The 13,498-nt window shown below is 40.3% G+C and overlaps 1 protein-coding gene across 1 annotated transcript in view; it reads left to right on the forward strand.

Moving 5' to 3' along the window:
• CTNNBL1 (catenin beta like 1) overlaps positions 1-13,498 on the forward strand; it is a 143,948-nt gene that overhangs the window by 78,768 nt on the left and 51,682 nt on the right. The window contains 1 exon segment of the mRNA XM_006188621.2: positions 8,656-8,837. Within this exon segment, the coding sequence (XP_006188683.1) occupies positions 8,656-8,837 (182 nt within the window).

Below are 13,498 nucleotides of genomic sequence, written 5' to 3' on the forward strand. Positions count from 1 at the left end.
CCACCAAGCACTTTATAACAGTATGTGTTTATATCAAATAATTCAGTGTTCTTTAAGAAACAACAAAACCAGTGGGAGACAGAAGAATTACACTGTCAGTTTCCTTGAAAATGTTGACATGAAGCTTATTACTTGTGTTGTAAAACCCTGTTCCAGTTAGAAAAAGAAGAGACCACCGTGATCCCCAAGGGATGTGTACAAATGCAACTTGGGGTTGTGTTAGCGGAAATACAGTGAACCCATCTTGGTTATTAACTGTGTAGTCAAAAAGAAAGAAAGAAAGGAAACAGAAGGGTATACAGATACATCCATTTCAGGAACCACCGGTTTTTTTTTTTTCCTCTGAGATTTTTTCAGTAAGATTTTCCTTAATCTAAAAAAATGTGTCTCTGACAAAGAAAACAAATAAAATGGTGATGGTATATCACCTGCAGAGTGAGTCTTTGCAGGTCCAATATGGGGTTACAAGTTTGTACCAAAGCATATAGGTAGGTATACCAGCCTGGGGAATTGTTTTTAACCTTGAAATTTTATTCCCTTGGTTTTGTTCTTTATTGTTTTTGTTCCAAATGAACATGTGAGGATCCAAAAACTCTGCTGCATTTTTATTCTTATGGTCCTTTACAGAAGGTTTTGTTGTCACTGTTCTTCTTATTGTTGTGGTGTTGCTTTAAGAGCTAGAACCTTTTCTTCTGACCTTCAGTCTCTAGATTCAGCTGCGAAAGCAAAATAATAATGAACATCTTTTAGAAGTCATCTGTGCTCCTGATGGGGCTGTATCCAGTTTGTGTTCCAAGTTGCACACACAGATCTTCCTTGTTATTTGTCCAACAAGTATCCCTTTCCCTACTCACTGAATATTTCCATTCTCACTTGGATGGGATAATAGTAGTTTGCCCCTGTTCTCTACAAACCTGAAAGATGCTTCAAAAGCACTAAATAATCCTTCCAACAGCCCTCCAGGCTGGTGTTACCTCTTCATAAATGAGAAAGTGCTATGGCTGAGAAGGCAGATTAAACTGAAAAGGGATTACCTGGCAGGAAATGGTACAGGACCTATCTGAGCCCTTCCATCAGCTACAGAGCTGTTTATCATTCCAATATAGTTCAATTGCACATATTTAAAGTATACAATGAATGAGTTTTGTGATATGTGTAGACACATCATACCATCTCCACAAGCATGATAACAAACGTATTTGTCATACCCAGATGTTACCTTGTGCCCCTTTGTAATCCATAAATCTTCACCCCAACTTCAGTGTCTCCAGGCAACTACTGATTTGCTTTATGTGCATAGGTTAGTTTGCATTTTCTGGAAGTTTATGTAAGTGAAATCATACAGTATGTACTCTTTTTTTTTTTTTTTTGACCTGCCCAATTTAACTCACTATAATTATTTTGAGATTCATCCACATCTATCAGTAGTTTGTTCCTTTTTATTTGCTGAGTAGTGTTCCATTTTATGAATATATCACAGTTGGTTTATTAACTTGTTGATGGACATTTAGGTTTCTAGTTTTTTTACTCTTAAGAACAAAGTTTTTTTCTTTTTTTTTGTGATTTTTGTGCGACTGTTGTCATATATTTTACTCCTACATATGTTATAAATCCCATTATATGTTATTGTTATTTTTGTTTAAGTAGTCAGCCATGATCCATGGTTGTTGAATCCATGGGTACAAAGGAACTGTGTCTGGAAGGCCAACTATAAAATACTCAGATTTTCAACTGCACCCAGGGTTGGCTCCCCAACCTCCATGTTGTTCAAGGGTCAAATATACTTTAACCTGTTTGAAGTTGTCCAGCCACAGATCACTGGTGATCAGTTTTTTTTGCTTTCTATATTTTATTTTAGATTGTTTCTGTTGTTACGTATTCAAGCTCACTCTTCTTCTGCAGTATGTAATCTCCAATTAATCTCATCCAGTGTATTTTTCATTAGACATTGTGTTTTTCTTCTCTAGATGTTCACTTTGAGTCTTTTTAATATCTTCCCTGTTTCTAGTTAACATGCTTAAGCTCTTTGAATGCCTGGATGCTTATTCTTTTTTTTTTTTTAAAGAAATTCAGATGTTGTGGATATAACTTGGATTTTTTTTATTTTTGCATCCTTATAAATATTCTTGAACTTTGTTCTAGATTGTAGTTAAATTACTTGGAAATAGGTTTGCTCCTTTTGAAGCTTATTTTTGATCTCTATTAGTTGGGTCCAGACTAACATGTAATGTATGGCAAATTTAATTCATTACTAAAGCAGTACCTTTCTAAGTACTCTACCTGCTGAACTGGGAGTTCACAAGGTTTTTCCATTGCAACTGGTGGGAACAAAGACTACTTCTGGTCCTTGGTGAGCTCTAGGGATTGTTTCCCCCTTCTTCTTTCAGGTGGTTCCTTTCTGCTGCTTTGGTTAGTTTCCTCACATGCTTGTTCTAACCAGTGCTCAACTGTTCCATGCTTACTGCTGTCTTTGCATGTGCTGTTGTTTCCTTCTGCTTGAAATACCCTTTCTCTTTTTGCTTGCCTGGGAAAGACATCCAGTGAAGCTTGGTTCAGGTATCATCTCCTTTGTGAGGCCTCCCTGACTCAGACATAGTCAGCCCTCCTTCCTGCATTTGTGTCCTACTTTGTGTACACCTCCACTGCAGTACTTGGCTCTTCTCAGTGTACCATTGTCTGCACATCTGTCTCCCCCGTGGACTGAGCTCCTCAGAAGCATGAGCTGTGCCTCTCTCTACATCTTCAGCTTAATACCTGGCATCCTGTTAGGGACCTCATAAATATTTGAAGAAAGAACAAAAAAAAACTATACTCAGAATGCATGTTAATTACAAAGTGTTTCCGTATTATAAGAAAGAACAAGCTAATTAAAACAACAGAAACTTCCCTCTCCCCACCTCTCCTCCTCAGAAGGTTCACCTTCGCAGAGGAGGGAGCAGTAGATGACTCTCAGTCATTTCCCACAACCACCCATTGTCTAGAGGCTAGCATTCACATTGGTCCTGGCATGATCGACAGCCTGATGAACCCAGCCAAGACTAAGATAAACTACTTGTCTTCAAGTAGAATAAATATTTCAAATAAAGTCAACCCTAGAAAGTCAGGCCAAACAGGTATTGATTGCTAAAAGCCTGAACTTGAGCCCAATGAATATTCCAAAGTTCACCTCCATGCAGCTTGCCTAAATGGTGATCAATATGCAATTACTGCCCCCTTTAAACGTGTCTTACACTGCCTACCTGAAGAAGGGTTTTACTTTTAAAATCTTTTGTTTGTTGAATTTGCTTAGGCAGGGGAAAAAGAGAGACTTGGCTAAACTAGAGTCCTTTACCTTTAGTATTTCAAACAATTCTGTGTTATATGTGAAATGATTTGAGTGTATGCTGAATGGTAACTGAAGGTGCCCTGTTACATGACCGTCATTCATTTCAAGAGGACTTTTTCTGAGTGACTAAACAATAAGGATATTGTATCTCAGTTTCCTAATTTCTTTTCACATGATTATCTGCCCTAGTCATAACCTTTGTAAATTTAAGCTTGTAGAGTAGGATGCTAAAGTCTAGCTGCAATGAAAATAGATATATTATTTGCCTAGCTTCCTTTTAGAATTTCTTCATGGTGCCAAAAAACCCCTTCCTATTGAATTTAGAAATGTGTTTATTCTGCTCCTGATATTTAAGATTCCATGTCTCACAAATATGCCTTGTTCATACCACTACCACTCCTTGTCATTTTCACTTACACTCTTGTCGTATTCTCTTAACTGTGCTCCCCGACCCCAATCTCTGTTGCTCCAGTCTCTTTGTCACACTACTGCCAGATTAAGCTTTCTAAAATCTATCCATGTAGTGCTCTCCTTTTCTTAAACAGTTCATGGCTTCTCAACACCTATGGCATAGACTCCCAGGTTCCCTGGCAGCACATCTAGGGCCTGTTGTGACCTGTTCCTGCCCACCTCCCCTCAGTCATCTTCCACCCTGGTCATTCATACCTACTTCCAGTTCCCCCAAGTGACATGTTCTTACAGACCTCCTGCACCTTTGCACATGCAGCTTACCCACCACCACCACCCGTGTCAACACTCTCCCTTCTCTGCCTGGCAAATGCTCATTCTTCAGACTTAGTTCAGATGTCAACCCTTCCATTTGATACCTTCACAGATTTCTCCTGGATAAAGTCAATTATCTCTACCTCTCACCTCCTTGGATTTAATTTCCATTGCTTCGGGCTTTTGAAATTATTTTTGTTTACCTGTTCTTAAATTGGTTAAAGACAGAGAGCTTATAATTCCTAACAGCTAGTGCCGTGCCTGCTGCATGGAGCCTGCATGCTTAGTGGTAGCCTTTTTTTTTTCTTTTAAACTCAGTAGTTGGGTTGAATGTCATTTGTGAGTATCTATGGATTATTTTGATTAGTCTCACAGCAAAGGAATAAAGGCAGAAATATTCACAGTACATCCCTGATCCTTTGAAGTTGGCACCAGGTAGGATGACCAACTATCTCGGTTTGCCCAGGACTGAGGGGTTCCCCAGGATGTTGTACTTTCAGTGCTGAAAATGGAATGGTCTCAGGTAAACCGGGATGATCTAGCACCAAAAGATGCCTTCAGCAAGCTTTTTGTCTACTTGCCTTTCCTGCACTCATTAGGACCCAGTCCTTGGCTGGCTATTCTGACCCAGGATAGCATGCTTTGCATCATTAACACTTTAATAGTACAATGTTTTAATAGTGTTTCCTATACAAAAGAGGGATATCATTTCTGATTCCTCTTCTTTGGCTTTCAGGTAACAATTGGACAAAGGGCTTTGGGTTATGTTATTACCACCTTTTTGATTAGGCTTGTTTCTCCTTGCCTGATCAACCACCTTGCTCCTTCTATTAATTCTCCCCTCTATTTTTAGTTTCCTGATCACCATTGGCTTCTTGACACCTTAAAATATGATTAAATTATCCATATTCTTAAAAATAATAATTAAAGAAAATCTTACCCTGACTTTCCTCTTAAGCTGATGAACTCTCTTCTCTAGGCTTTACTAATGAGTAGCCCACACTCACCACTCTTACTTTCTCACCTTTCAAGTGTTACAGTGTATCTGTCTTTTCCCATACTCCCCCAAATACATGTAATGTCTCCCTCTCACTCTAAAATAACTAACACATAATAGTCTCAGAACAAACATGTTGGACTGTGTCTTCATAACTCCTAGAATCAGTTTTTTACTTGGAGGCCTTATTGTATCTCACAAGACTAGGTGGCATGACCTTTGATATAGGCCATGCTTCCCTCTCTGATCCAAGCTGGGAACACTGATCCTTGGTAGGCTTTAAACATGCTAGCCTTCTGTTCTTTGACCATGCCCGCTCATTTCCTTTGTACTTGCTGTTCCTTCTGCCCCTAAAATGTGCGTGACCAACTCATTTCATCTCTCAGCTCTCAATACAAATGTTACTACTAAAGAGGCCTTCCTTAATAACCTAACCTAAAATATCCTCTTCAGTCATTATTTCACATTGCTTTGTTTCCATGACATTTACCACTGTCAGGTATCTTGATTTCCCATTTGTCTCCTGCAGTTAGAATAGAAGCCCCATGAGAACTGGGACTTGATCTGTCCTGTTCACATAAGAGGTATCCAGTAAAGATTTGTGGATTGAGTAAATACATGGGGGAAAATTATATGCTGACTTATACTTTTCCTTGCTTATTCCATATTGGTCTCCTTAAATAGATTTAACTGTTTTAAAAGCAGAAACCGTATCTTTAATTTTTGTTTTTCTCTTGTGTCTGCCACAATACTAAGTGCTCAGTAAATATTGAAAATTGGCTTGGTTGGTTGATTTACCAGTTATACTAAGATATGAAATGACTGACTTGTTCCTCTCTACCTCATGAAGTGTCAAAGAAAACAATGTAAGGTTATAGAAAATTATACTCCTTAGAGAAGAGTAGTAGCCCGTGCAGGATTATTCTATGACCTTTAGACTTGAGGGGGAAATCACCTTTATTTTTTTAATAGTTTATCTTTTCTAATTCTAAAAAGTACCCTATATTCATTATGGAAAAATGAAAGACACTGAAAAGTAGCAAAAGGAGTAATAAGATACAAAAAAAGCATTTGACAAAATCCAACACCTTTTCATGATAAAAATACTTAAACTAGGAATAGAAGGGGACTTTTTCAACCTTTGAGATAGTCTCTGTAAAAAATCCACAGTTAACATTACATTTCATTGTGAAAGACTGGGTCCTTTCCCCCTAAGATAAGCAATAAGACAAGGATACTCACCTTCATCACTTCTATTCAGCATTGTACTAGAGCTGTGCCGGAGCAATTAGGCAATGAAATGAAGTAAAAGGCATCCAGATTGGGAGGGAAGAAGTAAAACTATCTCTGTTTGCAAATGACATGATCTTGTATTTATAAAATCCTAAGGAATCCACCAAAATCTATTAGAAGTAATAAATGAGTTCAACAAGGTTGCAGGATATAAGATTCATATACAAAATCAATTGTATTTCTATACACTTGGAATGAACAATCCAAAAATGAAACCAAGAAAACAATTCCATTTATAATAGCATAAGGAATAAAATACCTAGGAATAAATTTAACAAAAGAACTGTAAAATTATACTCTGAAAACCACAAAATATTGTAGAAAGAAATTAAAGAAGATCTAATAAAATAGAAAAATATTCCACATTCATGGGACAGAAAATTTAATATTGTTAAAAACGGCAGTACTCCCCAAAGTAATCTACAGATTCAGCACAATTTCTATGAGAATTCTAGCTGACGTCATTGTAGAAATTGACAAGCTGATCCAAAAATTCATGTGGAATTGCAAGGGACTTAGAATAGCCAAATAGTCTTAAAAAGAACAATGTAGGGTTCCCACTTTTAAAACTTACTGCAAGGCAGTGGTGGTAATCAAGACAGTGTGGCCCTGGCATACTTTAATGAAACACAATTGAGAATCCAGAACCATGTGTCTATGATCAGTTGATTTTCAACAAGAATACCAAGACCGTTAAATAGAGAAAGAATAGTTTCTTCAGCAAATGGTACTGGGACAATTGGATATCCACATGCAAATGAATGTAGCTGGACCCTTACCTCATACTATATACAAAAAATGACTCAAAATGAATCAAAGATCTAAATGTTAGAACTAAGACTATGAAACTCTTAGAAGAAAACTGGTGTAAATCTTCATGATACTGGGTTTGGCAATGGTTTCTTAGTTGTGACATCAAAAAAGCAAACAACAGAAGAAAAAATAGGTAAGTTTTATGCTTCAAAGGGCATTATCAAGAAAGTGGAAAGTTATCACCTAGAATGGAAGAAAATATTTGCAAATCATTTATTTGTTAAAGGACTTGTATCCAGAATAAAGAAGTCTTACAACTCAGTAATAAAGATAAACTAATTTAAAAATGGGCAAAGGATCTGAATAGACATCTCTTCAGATAGCATATACAAATAGCCATCATGATTTATCAGGGAAATGCAGATCAAAAGCAGAATGAAATCCCATTTCATACCCAACAGAACAGCTGGCACCAAAAAGTCAAATGATGAGTGTGTTGGTAAGGATGTGGAGAAATCAGAACACTTACATGCTGCTGGTGGGAATTTAAAATGGTGCAGCCTCTTTGAAAAAGTCTGACGGTTCCTCAAAAGGTTTAAACATAGAGTTACCCGGTACCCCAGCAATTTCACTCCTAGATATACATATACTGAAGAGAAATGAAAACATTTTTCTACACAAAGATGTGTATGTGAATGTTTGTAGTAGCATTATTCATAATTATTGTTCATACTAGCCAAAAGGTAAAACACCCCAAATGTCCATCAGTGGATTAATGGATAGACAAATTGTGACATCTCCATACAATTGTTATTTAAGGATAGAAAAAGTGAACTTCTGCTACGTGCTCCAACATGAACCTTGAAAGTATTATGCCAGGTGAAAGAAGCCAGTCACGAAAGGCTGTATATTGTATGGTGCTGTTTACTTGAAATGCCTAGCGTAGGCAAATCCATAGAGACAGAAAGTAAATCAATGGTTGTTTAGGGCTAGGATGGGGTGATAGCTTAAGGATAGGTGAGTTCTTGCTAGGGTGATGAAAATGTTCTATAATTGACTGTGGTGATGGTTTCACATATCTGTGAATATTCTAAAATCCTTTGAACTGTACATTGTAAGTGGGTGAATTGTTTGTTGTGTGAATTCTATCTTGGTAGAGCTGTTAAAGAGAAAGGAAAAGGAATAATAGGTGATCCATAATCCCTCTACCCTGGAATAACCTGTTAGTATTTTGATCTTTTTCTTCCCGGTCTCTCTTAATGCATATTTTTCACATAATTGAGGTAATGCATCATGTAGAATTTTTAATATTATCTTTTGTGCTTAGCATTCTGACCATAAGAATTTGTTCATTCTATTACAGACTCTCCTTATTGTTAACGAATGTGTAATATTTCATGTAGATATACTATAATGTAGTAATTTTCTCACTGGTGGACATTTAATTGTTTTGTTTTTCTTTTTCCATTATTATGAGAACTGCAGTAAATACAACTTAAAAACAAATGAAAAAGGCTAGAACATACCCATGAAATGCCTCACATGAAACCTCTGTTGTTCCCAGAGAGAAGAAGATCTCCCGGAGCAGTGCCCTGAAAGTGCTGGACCACGCCATGATTGGACCCGAGGGCACAGACAATTGCCACAAGTTTGTTGACATTCTTGGCTTACGAACCATCTTTCCCCTTTTTATGAAATCTCCCAGGAAGATCAAGAAAGTGGGAACCACTGAGAAGGAGCATGAAGGTAGGGTTCACTGAAGAAAATCAGCCCAATTTAAGTGCATTAGGAAAAATGAGGAAATGAGAAGCTACTATGAAAGTTCTGTTGTGCAGCTGAGGAGTCAACTCTTAGCTGGAAGAGTGCTACCTTTTTCTTTTTCATCTTCTTTTCTCTGTATGGAAAAGCAACCCAGAGACCCGAGGTCACTGATGGCCTTTGTTGCACTGGTTCTCTGCTTGTTTGACTCCTAGTGGTTCCATTTCCTTCTGGCCTGTGAATAAGTCTATGCGTGAAGGTTTTGTTTTCTTCACTATAATTTGTAGCCAGGTGTCTCTCTGATAGAAGACCCTTTTGAAAAGAGTAATGAGGTGGCAACACATGTCACCTCCAGAGGAGTGCTTTCGTGTATTTCTGTATTAAAGTATGATTCAGCCAACATCAGGAATTGCCGAAATAAACTATTTACAGCCCAGCTTCCCCCTTTTATGTTTCTCCTCCCTGATGGTGCACACTCCCAGCAAAATGCCGTGAATTTCGGTGCTGTAACCAGAGTAGTTACTGCTAGGCCAGTCTCCTCCTATTGTCCGGTGGCTTGCCGCATCCCTCCCCCCAGTAAATTGCCGCAGTGCAGTCTGGAAGGCCCGGGATTTATGAGCATTGACAGTTCTGCTGGAGCCTAACAGACACTTGCACCAGGGAATTTACATGGTTGGATGGTTATTTGATAGTGTGGTGGGGGGATGGCAAAGAGGGGAGTGAGGAGGAGGCGTTTTTGAAAGAGGAGGGAAAACCTGAACTGCTAGCTGGCTAACTTGGTTGTCTTGTCAGAAGTGGACATTTGTCCCATGGTTTGGGTGATTTTTCTCATCAGTGATTGGTAGGACGGCATCAGTCTCTGCAGGATCTTTTGCATTCCTTACCATCCTAGATAAAAGTTTGAGAGTTCCTGTCTGTCTCTCCTCAAACTGACTTGGCTTAGTCTCTTCCACCTTGAAGTGGCTAAAGGGAAGGTGATGTGACATGCTTTCCGTGATCACCTCCAGTGATACCCTCTCTGACCAAATCAGCTCTCAGACGCAGCAGGCCTGGCATGCGCTGTGGATTGGAGCTGTGAGGACACGGAGACAGTTCAATTCACCTCAAATCAGATACTAACCAAACACCCACTATGAACATGTTAACCCTATTGCTGGTCTTTTTTCTTTCCTCAATGGAAATTCAGCAAAGTGAGACTAGAGGAGAGGGAATGGGTGGTCTTGGAGATCTAGGAGGTAAGATTTTGGAGAGAGTCACTATTCATAGAAAACCTGCCACATTCCTTGTGCTGCTGCATTGTGTGCTGTCTTATTTAGGACTCCCGATCCGTAAAGTAGATGGTGGTAGCCTTGTTTTTTTAGATAAGGAAATCAGCTGAGAAAGGAAGCAAGCTATAATTCTCCAGCTAACTAGCTGTGTGACTTTAGACCTTTTGCTTAACTTCTCTGAACTGCGTTTTCCTTCCTGGTCTATACAATGTAGAAACTAGACAAGTGAACTAGAAGCTCTGATACTTGAACTTTAAGATCCCGAGGCACAGGCCCTAGTTGTCAAGGCTTTTTCCTGTAATCCAGGAGACTCCTCAAGGACTGTGTGTGGCTGACCTGCTAGATTCGGTTGAGAGACTTGGTGCTGTATCTTCAGTATGCTCAAAGAAAGTGAAGGAAAACAGCCCTTACCAGGCTCTTGCTCTGTGTGCGTGTTGCTGAGAAGCGACAGATTCAGTGAGCAGCTGTTTTCCTTCTGAAAAATGTGCCCGGTGGCGTGCTGGTAACAGTACATTTGCTTTAGAGTACCTGCATTAGGAATTTCATAACATTATATTAGTGAGGGCAATGGCTTGGTAAGACAGCTCCTGGAAGACATGTTTGGACTGTAATGGCTGGTGAGGATGAGCTCTGCGTCCTGAATACACCAGCACTCAGAGAGAAATGAACCCCAAGGAGAAAACACAGCCCTGGCCACCTCCCACTGCTGCTAGCTGCTCCTGCTCCTGGCCATGAATGGTAGAGTGAGAATGGAGGCAGGGCAGAGCAGGGGTGCATTGTGCGAGGTTTCTTTGTCCTGTCTTCTGGATTACTGTTCATGTGCTGACCCTTCTGATGCAAGTGGACCAGGTTTGTGTGGTAAGCTAGAGCACAGGAGCATTTGCAAACATGCCTCATTCATTCCGCCCCCAGGTTTCCACCATGTTCTTGCCTCCATCTGCAACAATTTTCTCTGACCTGTCTGCCTAGCTAGCTTTTAATCATCTTCCAAGTCCTTAATTTTGATGTCACTTTCTCAGGGAAGCATAATGTGATTCCTAGGCTGGAATAGAGCCTCTTGTTAAATGGACTCTTGGCCCCAGGACTTTTGACTTCATAGCCCCTAAGATTATGGAAACTTCCCAGCAAAAGAGAATGTGACAATGAATGTATGTATGCTCATGTATAACTGAAAAATTGTACTCTACACTGGAATTTGACACAACATTGTAAAATGACTATAACTCAATTAAAACAGTGTTAAAAAAAAAAAAGATTATGAAACCAGTGGCCTTGTCACCACTGGGTCCCAGAGCCTAGCCTGGCGCTTGACATGTGGAGGATGCACAGTAAATATTCGTTGACCACATGAATGATCAACCTCCTCCCTAAAAGACTGCTCGTTGAAGACAAACATGGACTGGGGGCTCTCCCAGAACCCTGCAAGTTTGAGACAATACAGTTGACAGTTGTTGGTCATACATCTGGGATGAGTGGTCTTGGACCCAGCTTGTTTAGAAGCAGAAACAAGTAGATTGCTGGCCTTAAGCTTTTCTTTGTCTCATGGGCTTAGAAATTATGGCAGAACACTCCCCCCCACCCCCACACCTCCTTTAGAGCCATGCCCTTAAGAGCCATGTTATGGATAGAACTTCCTTATAGGTGAAGCCACCCTATGACAAGCTTTTGGTAATCCAACAACTCATAATAAAGCACTGTGGGCTGGGAATCAGCTTGGCAGTCCAACCCTCTGGAGGGCTGCCCGGCACTCTTCCTTTTCTTGTCAAACTCAGGGGCTTGTCGCGTATCAGCGTTGAGTTCATCCTGGTCCAGTCTCAGCCCTTGTCACCTCTCAGGACCGTCCTCAGATTCCTACAGTAGCAGTATAGCCTGGTGTGGTACACATGGGGCCACTGCTCATCAGCCATGTGGTCTTGGGTTAATTCCTAAGCTCTCTGAGCCTTAGTTGCCCCATCTGTAAAATGCTAGGTCTGCCACACAGGGTGGATTTGAGGGTCAGGTGAGGTGACACGTGTAAGCTTAGCACAGACCCCGGAATAGATTAGGCACTTCAAGAAGTGTTAAGATCTCTTCTGCACTAAATCTGTCTCCAGTTCTGCCTACCCTGGCCTTAGACAGACATACCTATTCTTCTAAGAGGCCACTGGGAAGCCAGGCAAAGAGACTGGCTGCGGGAGAACTGGGAGTGTGGGTTTTATTGCCCCCGGTCTGATTGCTATGTGACAGCTGCATGAGAATGGCAAACTCATTCTTGCTGGGATGTCAGGACTCGTGATATGCTAAATAGTGGGGTGGCCTAAAAACATCTTTGTTCCCAAAGCCAACAAAAGAGGCTGAGAGAGGTGAATCTCTAGATTGAGCAGACTCTAGAGAGGAGAGAAGCAAACACCACCCCTAAAACCCAGAATTCCTGGTAATTTAGTTCTCCTTTTGTAAGTTGGGGTGGAGACGGAAAAGGATTATTGCCATTGAAATCCATTCAGGTTTGTATAATGAAACCTTCAGAAATAGATCGGGGGAGGTGCTTAGCTTGGGGGATGGGTTGGAAAGAAAAAAATGTGCCCTTGGGTGCAATAGCATGATTGGCAACCTCCTTGGTTTTTTGAAGAATAGCGCAGTGTATGTTGTCTCCTTGGTATCAGCTGCTTCAGACAAGGAGGGAAGGAGAAAAGAGCTGGGATCCAGAAATGGCATTTGACCTTTACTTCTTGTCTCTTTTAAAAATTCTTATTAAAATAGGTCCAATTTTCCTCGTATTGCTTCATTAGGTAGGTGAGTTATTGAGTTTATAGCAGTTCTAGTTAATTGCGCTGTTTTAACATGGCTCCCTGGAGGCTATTATGAGCTTTAAGGGGGGGTGAGCTACCAAGCAAGCAGTGTGTGGTTGTGTGGTGTGCATATGAGGCATAGGCACACATTTTACCTCATCAACAATGACAGCAGTTGATAACAGGTCACTGCTTGAAAGAATACTTTTCTGTCATCTGCAAAGAAATGTAAGTGAATCTGGCGGACTCCTCAAGTCAGGAGGTATGCTGTTGCCAGGTGCTTCTCGGGCTTCTAACAGTGAGGAATTGCAGACCAGAGCTCCCACCACCTACCAGGGTTAGAAGAGGGAAATAGCAAAACTTTTCCTGCAGTCAGAACAGAAGGGCGTTTAACCAACTTAGGCAAGAAAGAAACCTTTTTAACATGTTCATGGTGGGCTGTGGCAACGGCATGGCATCATTTGGTGCCAACTTTTATTGGGGCTCCTGCTATGTTCAGAATTTAAGACCTAATATACGATAGGAACAAAATAGAATGCCTGCCCTGGTGGGGCAGGGGGAAGCTGCTCTTTCCCAGTGTTCCATCTCCAGATTCTTTTCCTTGTCCTGCCCC

This window comes from Camelus ferus, chromosome 19 (assembly GCF_009834535.1).
Source record: "Camelus ferus isolate YT-003-E chromosome 19, BCGSAC_Cfer_1.0, whole genome shotgun sequence".
Lineage (NCBI taxonomy): Eukaryota > Metazoa > Chordata > Mammalia > Artiodactyla > Camelidae > Camelus > Camelus ferus.